This window comes from Colletes gigas, unplaced genomic scaffold (assembly GCF_013123115.1).
Source record: "Colletes gigas isolate AHSC1104 unplaced genomic scaffold, ASM1312311v1 Colletes_gigas_Sc00020, whole genome shotgun sequence".
NCBI classification, from domain to species: domain Eukaryota; kingdom Metazoa; phylum Arthropoda; class Insecta; order Hymenoptera; family Colletidae; genus Colletes; species Colletes gigas.
This window is the reverse complement of record NW_025106649.1, coordinates 3,935,123-3,949,292: the sequence shown is the minus strand read 5'-3', so window position 1 is coordinate 3,949,292 and position 14,170 is coordinate 3,935,123. Positions and strand designations below refer to the sequence as shown.

At 43.1% G+C, this 14,170-nt stretch overlaps 1 protein-coding gene across 7 annotated transcripts in view; it reads right to left on the bottom strand.

Annotated features, from left to right (window-relative positions):
* LOC122400918 (RNA binding protein fox-1 homolog 2-like) overlaps positions 1 to 14,170 on the bottom strand; it is a 324,965-nt gene that overhangs the window by 46,843 nt on the left and 263,952 nt on the right. For all 7 annotated transcript variants that reach the window (XM_043402678.1, XM_043402679.1, XM_043402677.1 and 4 more), the window contains one exon: positions 8,550 to 8,604. In XM_043402678.1, the coding sequence (XP_043258613.1) occupies positions 8,550 to 8,604 (55 nt within the window). The remainder of the gene's footprint in view (positions 1 to 8,549; positions 8,605 to 14,170) is intronic.

Sequence of the window (14,170 nt, the reverse complement as noted above, 5' to 3'; positions counted from 1 at the left end):
GCGATTTTCCACAAAATATCACACGAAATTCGAATCCTTCGACACGAATAACGAATAAAAATCTTCTCCTCGCGGGGAGGACGAATCGGCGAACGCCTCCGAACAGATCGTATCGGAATAAATGTAAATTCCCAGTGTATCGGTTTTTCATGAATACCGTGAACGATCGAATTTATCGCTACCATGTCGTAACGGGGGCACCGAACCCCACCGCAGCGGGATAAATTACGGCCCTGTGTTTCGCCCGGTAATTTCGATCGACATTTGTAATTCGGATTGCACGCTCGCGATAATGGAATTTCAAATAAAAACGAACGATCTGCCGGAACGAGAAACATTCGTCGCGTACAAATCCATCGGTTTATCGCCGACTTTGCAAACACGGAATCTCCCAAATTCCCTTTGTTCCTTCTATCTCGACGAGATCGTGAAAAGCTTGCGAGGAAAAATAACCGTATCGAGAATCGATGGAAATTCCGCGAACCGCTAACCTGACCCACTGGCATGAGAGTTAGCTCCATTCGTCAAAAGACGTCTCTCGGACGGTCGCATTATTATTATCTCTCGGTTATTTTCGTACAGCTGAAAAATTACAGCATTTATTATAACATCGCAGGCAATGGGTCAGCGTGCATGATGGATCGACTTCGCGGAAGATGAATCAACGAAATTTATAATATTTCTGGATCCTCGGTATTAATAGAGACCCACTTTGCAAACTTCGCTGTTTGAAGGGTTTCGAAACGTCGAAGAACGCTCGAAGAAGTTAAATTAAAGGATCCTTGGTTATATTTCGTTTCTATTATAAAAAAATAAGTTCTAGTTGTCGTCCAAGAGTCCTAACCCAAACCCACTTTGTAAACTTAACAGTTCGAAGGGTTTCGAAACGTCGAAGAACCTTCGAAGAAGTTAAACTAAAGGATCCTTGACTATATTTCGCTTTTATTATAAAAAAAATAAGTTCCAGTTGTCGTCCAAGAGTCCTAACCCAGACCTATCCCAAATCCACTATGTAAACTTAACAGTTCGAAGGGTTTCGAAATGTCGAAGAACCCTCGAAGAAGTTAAATTAAAGGATCCTTCGTTATATTTCGTTTTTATTATAAAAAACCTAAGTTCCAGTTGTCCAAGAGTCGCGTTGTGAAGATTGCGCGGGCGACAATAACAGAGGGTGATTTACGTGCACGTAATGGGTCGCGATTTCGGGATGGTCAGCTTTGATGGACGAACGTCGCTCGAAGGATTGATCGGTGGATCGCGTGCCAGAGGGCTGTATCTCCGCCGATGCGGCCATAATGAAACGGAAGGTGGCGAATTATTCGTCCAACCTTAACCCCCCTGGACAACCCTCCGATTTCGCCCAGAACCAGCCCCGGGTATCGCTGGCGACCCGCAACTGGACACGCTATCTGGTGTCCGTGGAATCTCGTGCATATCTCCGTCTAATTTAAATCTCAATTCTGCTGGTTGATAAACAACGGTTATGCCGTTTTCGCGGAGGAACCGTTCTATACGATGCTCCACTGGCACACATGCGATCGCCTGAATGTCGAGGGTTATTTCCTCGGTGGGTGTCCTTAAAAACAGCAATTTTTTCTCATGGGAGTCCTTCTTAACTCTCGTTTATCAGACACGAACTTGCACACCGTACGTGTTACTCCACTTTTAGTCGATTCCTCGTCCGAACGATACCGTCGTGATTACTATGTCGAGATGAACGATACGCTATTTAATTGCTCCGGAGCAGTTAACTCGGAACAAGAAAGATATCAACCGATTTGCATTCAGAGTCGTTCTATACGTTTCTAAAAATAAATAACTGAATTTAAAATCTTGCTTTCGTGCTGATCTCGAAAGGAGAGCGAGCTTTTTTAATACGAATGATCGTTCGAAAGGAACGAAGCTTGGAAAGTTTATTTCTCGGGATCGACGCGAGGAAACCCATGTTTCGTGGCGGTTGAAAGATCGAGGAATTCCCGAGTTGATTTTCGAGAGCTTCGACGTGATTCTGGCGTGGCCACAGGGAGATGTTTCGGCCTCCATTTGCAAAATTGTTTCGGAACCTTCCCCTTCGTGCAATTTCGACGATGTGAAAGCTTCTGGGGAGCGTAGGACGCGTCAAGATCGCGCTAAAAGTATTGCTACGATGAGCATTTGGTGGAAGTTAGTATAGGGCGATGATGGTAATTCTTTTAGGGGATGTTCCACAGGCCAGGAAATGTTAAAAATTGCGATACAAGGTTCCCTCTGTTAAAGAGACTGGATAAACAATTTTAACTTGTCTTTATACAAAATTCTTCGTTGAGATTTTTATAAAATTTGTTACGAAGAACCAATACCCTTGGACGATTTGTCATCGTCGAAAAATCATCGATCAGATTTGCCAGAGTTGTCATTCGCTGGTGGGTTCGGAAATAGTCACTTTGAAATGTTGCCTTTTTGAAACGACAGACACGTCGGGGAACGCGTGAAATGTCGGCATAGAAACTAGATGGATCTCCCTACCCCTTCCTAGACCCGGGGGAACTGTTCTATAAAATCGTGGAAAACCGTGACCCATCGCCGCGGGAGAATTAAAAGTTATCGAGTGCCAGCGGGAGAGGCCGCGACATTTTGTGCCAGACGTTACACACACGACACATAGCACCACCTATCTACGTTTAATAATTATTTAATCCCAGATTGTACAAGACTTTCCAACTTTCTTTAGACGTCGACTAATTTTTCTTCCCGTGAACTTTGCAGATTGCAAACGTGAGCAAGGAAAAATATTTTAATCGAGTTGAAACATCGAAATAAATTAAAAAAAACGTACCATAAGGGAAACGATAAAGTACGATTACTAGAAACGATATTCGTGTTCTAGGGTCAATAAAAGCGTTAAATACACTCAACTGGTCCGTTTCGATCGATATCAAGCACACGACTATCGTTTTAATTCAAACCATTAACGTCGTTCCGTTTGCACTTTGACCTTGATGACGTTCCGAATTAGAACGTTATTTGTAACTAACTAGCGTTGCTATATTATTATGTATTTATAAACGAAAGGATGACCGAAGCTACTTAATTAATAGTTTCGAGTAAATTGGAGTTGATCCTCGCCGACGATGCGTCGAAAATGGCCGCGTATAAAGGGGGCGAGCTCGTGAAAAATGGATGTAAAAGCGAAACGACGGGATGAAATTTTCAAGAACGGCAGGAAGTTCTTTCGGGATGGCCGTTGTACACGCGTACTCCCGGAGCAGCTAGAATATTCACTCTGTCGTCTCTTATCGCTTTATCCGCGCTGATGGTCGAACAAAGAAAATGGCAAAGAGGACGTTTTCGAAACGGGGTAAAAAAGAGAGAGATAGGCAAAAGGACAGTCGAGCGTTTCGACGGGGATTAGTTGTGAAACGCGCGAAGATTTTGTCTCCGCCATCAGAAGATAAAACGTCCTCGAAAATGAATTTTATTTCAAATACTTTAGTCAATTTTGCAGACAACAGTTATCTATGAAAAAATGCTGGCTAGTAATTGTGGAGTCACCCTGTATACAAATTTAAATTTATTTTCAATCAGAGGAACAATTTATAATCCAGTACTATCGTACACCAGTCGTATAATCCATATGTAACGTTAAATATCAAAATAAACATAGAAGACAGCATAAAATATAGTAGTTGGTATAGCCATCGGATAGAGGATGAAATGCCCTTTAAAATGAGCGTTCGTACAAGTTGATAGCGTCATTAGTTCCGGAGATATGACGATTTTAGTTTCGCGTCGATACGGTGGCTAATTACGGAGATACAAGGGTCGGAAGCGTTTGTTTACGTTTCATGGAGATCAATGAACTCGCACGCGTGTCCATAGTAAACAGTGCGTAGTAAATTCTTGGAAATACTACGCTTCCTGGTCACGTGACTGTCGCGACTCACGTGCGAGCGAGAGCCCGACGCGACGCGTCAGACGGAGACAGCGATAGTCAAATTAAGAAAAATACCCTTTTACATAAATTGCGATGTCTCGAAAATGGAATGTCGGATCGCCAAAAAACAAAAACCATTTCAAAAAGGAGGCTTTGCCGCCGCTAACAATGGCGCAATAATGGAGAAAATACTAATAATTTCGAAACTGTAAGTAATTAAAGTTTTAGTGATTTCAATGCGCGTTAGTAGTGCGTTTTAACATGGGAAGCGCCATAAGAGAATTATTTAAAAATTACCTATTTACATAAATTACGATATCTCCTAAACGGAAAGTCGGATCGACAAAAACCAAAAACCATTTCAAAGGGGAAAGTTTGCCGTCGCTAACAATGGCTCAATTATTAATAAAACACAAATAGTTTCGGAAATGCACGCGTCTAAACTTTAACTATTTTTACTACGCGTTCTTGGATTGTTCTGAGACAGTGGGAGCTGAATTTTCTTCTTTCGTCTTTGCCACATACTTCCTATTTACGAGTTCAGCGTTAATATTAGGTGTACAAATGAATAATCCAAATTATCTTAAGCAGTTATAAAATCAAGTTTAAAGTCAGTAGATTTTCCCGCTCTTTTGCGGTCATATAGTGTTGACATATAGCTAGTTAAAACAAAAGATAGTTTAGCGAAAGGCCCAACATAACCTCAAAAAGTATTCAATTCAGTAGAGTCGAAAATGGCAACAGATAAGGTGCATATCCGACACTGCATTCTTTACGAATTCCAACAAGGGAAAAATGCTGCAAGAGCATGCGAATCGATTTGTTCCTTTCTCGGTGCATGTGTTGTATCGTATTATGTGTGCGTATTTTGGATTAAGCAGTTTAAAAACGGTGATTTGAGTCTAATCGACAAACAACGCCCTGGAGGCCTAAGGAAGTGCGACAACGATGATTTGGAACAACTGCTCGCTGAGAATGCGGCACAAACGCAAAAGGAACGAGCAGAACAGTTAGGAGTAACCCAGCAAACGATTTCCAAACGCCTACGTGAGATGGGAAAGATCCAGAAAGATGGAAAATGGGTTCCGCATGAACTCACTGCAACCAACAAAAATCAACGAGTGGCAGCGTGTCTTTCTCATCTCAATAAGCAGCGTCGAAAGTTTTTTTGTGGAAAATCGTTTTGGGCGATGAGAAGTGGATACTTTATGACAATCCGAAACGCAGAAAGTCATGGGTAAATCCCGGGGAAGCATCAACATCGGTTGCAAAACCCAATCGCTTCGGAAAGAAGGTTCTTTTCTGCATTTGGTGGGATATCAATGGCGTGGGTTTATTATGAGTTGTTGGAACCAGGTGAAACAGTTATTGCGGATTGCTACCAACGTCAATTAATCTGCTTGAATCAAGTATTGGAACGAAAACGTTCGTATACTGGCAAAGAAGAACGCCCAGTGAAATTGTTGCATGACAACGCCAGGCCACATATTGCTTCCCATACAAAAGACATCATAATGAGTCTTGGCTGGGACGTCTTGCAGCACTCGGCGTATTCACCAGACATTGCTTCATCTGATTATCACCTGTTCCGGTCGATGCAACACGCCTTATCCGATATGCACTTCCAATCAATGGATGAGATCCGAAAATGGCTTGACGACTTTATCGGGTCCAAAAACGTAAAATTTTTCCGAGATGGAATTTATCAGTTGCCTGAAAGATAGCTTAAAGTTATAGAAAGTAATGGCGAATACTTTGATGGAATAATTCAATTCACTTTCTTTTAAAATAAACATTGAATGTGGCTGAAAAAATTGGATTATTCATTTGTACACCTAATATATCCGCTGTCAATTCTTACCTAGTTGATACCCCGAGGAACCGACTGACGTTCGTGTTAAAATTAGATCTATCCCGTCGGCCGGAACTCGCGGTATCGGCACGGAAACCTGTGGCAAATGCCAGTCGTGCCAACCGTTAAGAGGCGTTAGCCTCGGCGATGCATACCAGGTACGCGTTAAACGGTCCAAGTCGACCTTAATCTCGCCGCGTGTGGGCGTACGCGTGGCTTTAGTTCGCGGATAATTGAGCGATCCGAATGCTAGACCAAATTTCACCAACCGATGCGGTCGTTAAGGAATTGCCGCCACCAGGTGAGAATCGATCGATGGACGGGGCTGAATCGCTCACGTGACTTTGAAGGATCGTGATTCCCCGAAAAAAAAAGAACCAATCCATCTTCCCTAGACCTCTAGAACTCTGCTCCGATCGTTCCACATTTGTAAAACTCGATAACGTAGACTTCTGTACTCTCAAAAAATAAAATTTACACCACGTGCAAATAGTCCCAGAAATGTCTCTACTCTACTCTGGGGGATTTCGTAGACCAGGCGAAGATTCGGTTTCAGGGTTAATCGACGTAATTAAAGGATATAGAGGGAACCGTTGCATGCGTCGAGGCGGTGATCTCGGTTTCGAAACAGGGTCGAACTTCCTAAAATCCACCGATCACGCGGCTGAAACCGTGGCGCTGGAACTCGTTGGTTCGAACGGCCGCGCGTCAATTAAGTGTCCGATTACGGACTAACGAATTCGCCCTATAATTAGAAACGCTTTCGTCGCCTGTTCTCGCGCGCGATCCGGGTTATTCGAACGGTTCTCAGCTTGGGAAACACTTGGCAGCCGACGTTCGTCATTGTTGTTCGAGTGCCGATTATTTATAACCGTGCGACTCGTGCTCGAGTAGGAAAAAAGTCGCGTCGATTCGATCGGGTCGACCATCGAGGCGCAGAAAAAATACAATTTCTCTCGCGAGCTTTCGACGATATTTCAGGTTAATTAATATTTGTCGATTTGTTTTTCTTGGTAAATAAAATATAAAAATCTGTTTTAATCGATATCGACTGTTACGTATAACGCTAGTAGGTAGAGGATTGTCACGCAATCGGAATTTAATGTTTTCGACGGTGCGTCTGGTCAAGACGAAAACCTCGCTTAAATTTTCGCCAAATACGAGCGCTTGCTGCAAGCCTGGGTCGCGACTGGACGATCTGGTAAGCCGGATTAAGACACGATTTGAATGGGGTCGCACAATGGAATCGTGATTAGATTTAGATTAAAGCCAATTGCTCGGACGATAGGATTAGAGCGAGACCGTACGATCTCGGGGATTTTGCAGCGATGAATTGTGCTCGATGACCTCTCCGTTATCTGTTGATACCAGGAGTTTCCCAGAAAATTCAACGACGGACTACTCCGTGTCCAGGAACGGCTTAGAATTCGTTTTAGCCCGTAGAAATTAGACAGAACATCGTTACGAGTTTGTTTGAAATAAGAGCGACTGCTATCAATGTAGTAAACAGTTTCAAATCTTAACCCTTTGCACTCCACTGGTGACAAATATAATACATACCATAGCTCGATTCAAGTTTCATTTGTGATAATATTAACTGAATTTAGGAAATGTGAGAATAAAATTTCAATTATAGGCATTTATACATTTTTGCGTGAAGAGGAATATTTTTAGATTTTTAGAAGTTACATGAAAAAATTGCATTTGGTATTGCTAGTTGTTAAAAGCAAGCTACGAGTCTTAGATTCGAACTATTCTCGAGACACTGTGAGTGCCAAAGAAAATTACAGTGAAAACTCGATAAATGCCCTCAAGAGCTGTTCCATAAATGATACATTTTTATCCCCACCACTAGGGGGATCCCCCTTGAACCAGTGAGGCGAAGTGTAACCGGAGACGTAGCGGCTTTCTTTAAAAATCTTTATTGCCTTCGTCATCTTAGTTTAAATGTCCCTGTCAGTGTAACCACACTACTGTACAAGAAGAAAGTTTTTTATTTTTTACTTTTTTTTAATAAAAATTTTACTATCATGTGGGGAAGATTTTTCTAATTAAAATGAGACTAAACACGATATAAATCGGCCAATATTTGTTACCATAATATTGAATTAAATATTGTGTACTCGTATCTTCGCAAGGTCAGTGGATTGGTACATTTATCGAACAGTGGTAGCTAACGAAACCCCCTATTTCATAAGTGTTGCAGTTTTTGATCACTTACGAAACGGTGGAACCGTTCCGTTTGAAAATAACTACCTCCCGTTCGATAAATGTAGCCAGAACCTCGATGCGTCGTTCTTTGATATTTCCGAACATAGAAAAGGACAGCACAAGAAGGATAAATAAAGAGAGAAAGACTCGCAAGTACAATATTTAATTCAATATTATGCTACCAAATATTGACCGACTTATATCGTGTTTAGCCTCATTTTAATCAGAGAAATCTCCCCAACATGATAGTGAAATTTTTATTAACAAAAAGTAAAAAATAAAAAACTTTCTTCTGTGCAGTAGTGTGGTCACACTGACGCGGATATTTAAACTGGGGCGATAAATCCGAGTTTCAGTCCCTCTTTCTTCTTTAGCTACTGACTCTTTCTACGTTCGAAGCGTCGGCAAACTACAATCAATTTCGAAAGACGATTCTCCTATTCCGTAAGTGTTGCTGACCGGACCCGGAGTAGCGACATTTATCGAGTTTTCACTGTACTACGTTTTCTCAGTGAAAAAGAATTTGATGATACTAGTTTCCAAGACCAAAGTAAAAAATAAACGTGGACCTACCGTTGGGTACCGTCGGTGGTTTTTTCGTCTGCACCCTCGCTGTGGCGTTGTTCACCTGTCGAATTAAGAAGAGAGCGTTAGAAATCGTCGAACGTATCCCAAAACCGATCTTCTAGTATCGATAAACGTCGAGATCCGTGCTGGCCAGCCCTTCCATCGACTGCATTTTCAAAGACAACTTCCGCTCGAATATTTCATCCAACAAATTTACCAACATCAACTATCTCAGCTTCGAAGTCGCGAATAATTTTGTCGTGAGAGTCGAAGGGCGAACAAATTCGCGTTCGTCGGTAGCTGTCGATGAAATTGCAGTGTCTCGATGATACAGCATGTTTCTTTTTGCCCTCCCCTCGCCCCGAAATGACAAGAGAACCGCAGTGGTTCGTGTGAAAATCGAACAACGCCAATTTCGGGCGGCCACGCACGAATCTCGTGATCGCGAGCACGTCGATGGACGCATGATCGGATCCGCGGATGCAATTCTTCCGCGTGTCGCCTCGATTTTCGTGGAAATTACACGGTGGACAGTAAAAAAAACAGAAAAAAAAATCGCCACGCGGAATGACGTTTGTGCGTCGATCGACGAGCGTCGAAGTAATTTGTCGTCGGAAATGGTTGCAGCTGCGCGTCGCTGTCTCGTTTCATTAATATTTTGTTCCCGTTTCTGTTCGATGTCCTCGAAAAGTTACGTTTTCGAAAGTTCGCGAGTCGCGTACGACGTTCAGCTGCACGTTTCGCTTGAATTCAGATGTCTCTCGGTGTCTTTCCCGATCGAATTCGAAAATCTGGCGGCCTCGTCGATGTCTACGCGTCAAACCCCGAAACGATCGTGGGAAACTTTGCGCCAAATCCTCGAATCGGACCTTCTGCATGCTCTAAATTCAAGGAATGCTTTAAACGTCGCTTATCGAGGAGGAACAGGCAGAATTTCGGAGAGTCTCTCGGAGATTTCGCCTGCTGGAACTCTCTTGGCCGTGAAGACGATGAAATATACGCAACGACAGGACACTATTTTATTCCATCGAAATATTTTCATAATTCAAGTTTGTACTCGACCATCGAAATACTAGTTTAAAATTTGTATTTCCCGAAGAATCGTCTCCAGGGCCAAGAACGAAGATACTCGTTCGATCGCTTCGACGCCCCAAACGTAAAATCACGTCCAATTTTCAAGCCCTAAATAATTTCTGCCTTCGAAGGTCTCGTTTCCAATTCGTTATTGCGCGAAGAGCAACCTTCGGATTTCTCAGGGCGTCAGGAGCGATCGATCGACGTCCTTCGAGCTTAAATTCCGGGAAAGCTGAGCACGTGAAAGGAATCATCTCGAAACGTTTCAGCATAGAATGCAATCTCGACTTAAAAAAAAAGAAAAATAAAAAAAAAGGAAAACCAAACGACACAAAGGCGAAAAGACGTTAAGGTATCGTCGTCGAGCGCTCTGCTTTCCCGGTGACGATTGAGAAACGAAACGGTGGTGGGGAGGGGGAAAAAATCAAGAGACTGTTGCCGTCGATTTCCGATTATTTCAATTTCGCGCGAGCACTTTCGTCGCTGAGCGAAACGGAGAAGCTCCGCGAGCTTGACTTCGCTTTATCCGTTGGCTTCCTCTCTTTATCGCGCACTCCCATCCGCTTTTCCGCGCTTTTCCTAGCCGGGGAAACGCCTCGTCGACGCTGCAGTTTCGCGTTTCGTTCTCTGCCACCTGTGTTTCCATTCTCGGTGGAAAAAAACATTTCGCTTTCGACGTTTTTCGAAATTTCAAAATACTGTCGGACGCTCGTACAGAAATTGAATAGTTATATTTTCCACTTTCTAGCGTTTCTTCTTGAGTTTCGAACGCAAACGAGCGTCATTCCAGGAAATTAATATCCATAATCCCTCAGCCGCGTATTTCCTGTTTCGTAGCTGCGTATCGATTATTGGAGAATTCATTTATCGGAAGTGGTTTATTTCCCTATTATTTCTGATGTTCTTCCGTACTTCGTACGCTCGTAAACGAATTACGTAAACGTATCAACGTATTTATTGTAATAACAATGGTGCAATAATAATATCGCCACAGAAAACTTCGTAATTTAAAACGTTTCACGCTTCGTGGATTATTTTCGGTAGGAAAACCGGACTCTTCGATTATTAGAATCCGTGTTCACGTTATTCTGCATCGCGTGACCCGTCGTGTCACCGTTTTTTGGAGGGTGTTGACAAGTGCGCCAACAAGAGGAGCAACAGGGGCTTGAAAACCGCTGAAATTGCTACTTACGGTCCCTCCGGGGTCAATGAATCCATAATAAAAGGGGTTCGAGTATTTTTCTAGCGAAATATTCGTATCATCAGGTCGGTAGAAATTACTTCGTACCTTGGACCATTCAATTACCCCTTTTCTACCCCTTCTGTTCGGTTTTCCCGAGGATTGCGAGGGCCAATCGCGCCATTTGCATTTTACGATCTTGTTTCCAGCAACGAGGATTCGACGTCGCCATTTTGTTGCGTTATAGTTATGGTCGGATTAAACGAACGTTGCTGCACCTAACGAGCTATCGTGTCTAATTTTCCCGACGTGAAATTACGGTCTTAAGGTGGCCATAAATCGGCCAATTGGATTACAAAGTGGACAAAACGTTTCGAGGGTCCCATCTCGTAAATTCAACATCGTGTTTCGGCGATTGTAAATTGTCGTACGTTCAAATTTCCCAACAAGATTCGTTTCGAAGAGAATTAAAGTTAAGCGTTTCTCGATTCTCTGTTGTTCTTTTTCAAAGCCAAGAAGATTTATATTCGGTAGTAATAATACATACGTCTTTGTTGTGTCGAGATTGTATACGATAAAAATTAAGTATTCGTTGAAGAGGAGAAGAAAAGAAAAAGAGAAAATTAACGTACACGAGAGAAAATAAGTATACGTTTGCCACAAACTAGGTACAGCTGTTATTAACCTAACCTCCATCCATATTAATAGTCCTCGAGTACATGGTACGTAAACAATGGTACAAACTATTCCACTTAGAACGTGTGAAACTTCATAAAAACAGTCAGATTATTATCAAATACTGAAAATACACACTGTCTTTTAATAGAAGCCGAATTTTTGTCGAATTTAGAAATATTTTTCTATGATACGAAACAAGGCTTTTCCTCTTGAACGTTTCTACACGCTTTATTTACGAAAGTATACTAACTGCGTGGATACTCATGCAAAAATGTATGTTTGTGCCAACGGGCACGAAAACAAGAATTAATCGTTCTGGAGCAAACTAAATGGAGAAAGTTACGAAAGTGTAACGCGACGAATCTTACTGTCAGCGAGTAGATTTTGGCACGTGTTCGATACGGGAGAGAGAATCGAGATCGGCGTGCGACAAACAAGTAAACAAACGACGGGCAGGGAATACAGACAGAATCTGTGCTTTCGGAATCGATTCTCGCGTTGCCTTGTTCGCATCAACGGATAACAAACAATACGCACGGCGGGATGAACCCCGAAATCTTTGTTTGCCATCCATGTATCGTATTAAGCGTCCACGCTGAAAGCCTCCGGTCCCGCGCATGCAAATCCGCGTAGCAATTGTTTTGCAAATTAGACTCGCGATACGCGCCCCCGTCGCTCTATTGTCCGTTTCTGGATCGATTTTTATTCTTTCGCCGACCGCTATAGCAAAACTGTACAAATTCGTTCAAATTTTTAGGATTTCGTTTTGTCGTTGAAGCGGGATACCGTTGCCTCCTCGAAACAACTACTTTCGATCCGACACGATCTTCCATTCAAACTCGCGCTCTGATTTTCGAAAAGGAGAATGGATCGTTATTTTGCCTCGATTCGTAGCTTCAGAGTTTAGCCAGATATAGACTCGAAGCTTCCACTAACGAAATCAATAGAATTGTTTCAAATAATGAAATTGGAAATGTATTTCAGTCGATGTTCTACACGAGTCGATCAATTTACCGTGACTTTAATAGCAACATTCACATTTGACGTGAGCACTTTGTCATCGAATTGTCGTCGATAGAATCGTTTAGAATCACGAAAACGCAGAACCCAGAAAGGCTGATGTTCCTTAAAACAACGCGTGGAGATTAAAAGCGTTAAGAACCACTGGTCCGGACGTATTTAATATTATCGAGGCTGATCGAATAGTTCGATACCTCGATATTCCGTTCGCGCGTTATTGCCAAAGGGTTCCTGTCGGCATAATGATAATAACAACGTCACTCGCGCGGATAAACGTCCGCGTGGCCATTTGTTCGCCGATGCAATAATATCGATCCGATTAAGGGACCCCATTGTACCTGCGACGAAGCTTCAATTGGCACCTGTGCATGGCAGACTACGCTTACCCGCTTGGCCCCGGACGACGGTTCCAATCGACGCTGTCATCGGCGTCGTCGACGTTCGATTAATTGCAAAAACTGGCCCGTGGAACTGGAACCACGTTGCAATAATACTCGCGATCACGTTTAGGCGTCGCGAGAACCCGTTCGTGGCACCGAACTGACACGGAACGATCCACGATTTCCGGCCGATCCGGCGTTATCAGCACGATCTGAATTGAAACGCAGGAAGCGAGTAAATCTAACTGGCCCGCGAGTAAATCGTGGCTCGTTAGGTCGGCCTGGGACGGGGCTCGACGATCGATTTTTCGAACCACGCTTCCAAACTGCATCCGCTCGTTACTCGTATAATTTAATATTGCAGAGGAAAGGCTGGTATTTTGGGTCCTCAAATTTTAAACGACTGGAGTTGCGTCCAACAGAAGGTGGAATATTACAAAAATAGATCAGATTGCACATCCCTGCATTGAACGAATGTTATTTCATTTTTCAAGAAGAATCAACAAGCTTGTCTCGGAGCAAATAATAAGAAAATTCGTCCTCGATCGAATTACTTTTCGACGAGCGTGCTCGGGATTGGCGAGGAAAAAGTGCTCGATGTTGATTAATACTACGGGACGATAAGAGCGATGGCGGCGCCAATTCGTTGGGGTAAACTCCGTAATGAATAAGAAAACTGGTTCGCCGTGCAACGGTGTTGTCGATGTAATCGGTTCACGAGAACTTTTCTCGTTAGCAATCTTATCATCCGTGTCATAATTCACCGTAATATACAGGGCGCGTTCTGTTCTTCCAAACAATGACAAAGTACGTGCAAACGTAATATACCAAGTGTAAACTATTCTATTGGGATTAATTCTTCACTCGAAACGAGCTCGAGAAGTCCTCTACCATTTTGCAATCCGAAACATCGACACCGAGATACAAGCAGTTAAAGTTTCGAGGCGAGTCAGCTGAACATGTGGCCGCCATGTTGGCAGTCGCACATCGAAAACTTCGACTGCTCGCACCTCGAGAACGAAGTCTCGTATCATAAAACGGAAAAGGACTTTTTGTTTCGTGCAGGTGCGATTCTACATCTTTGCCTCTGCTAATCATCGATTCGAACCAGCGACGTCCACGGGCTTTAGAAATTTTGTGCGATCCAGGTACGCCCTCCGGTCGGTCGTATCTGCATAAATTTGACTTGCTAAACCCGAAAACCCGATCTGCCGCCACCTGTCGTTACGCTAGCAGCGAACGACGCCAGTAGGTCGACGAGTCACCGTGGAACTTCCGCCTTCTTGGAATGTCGC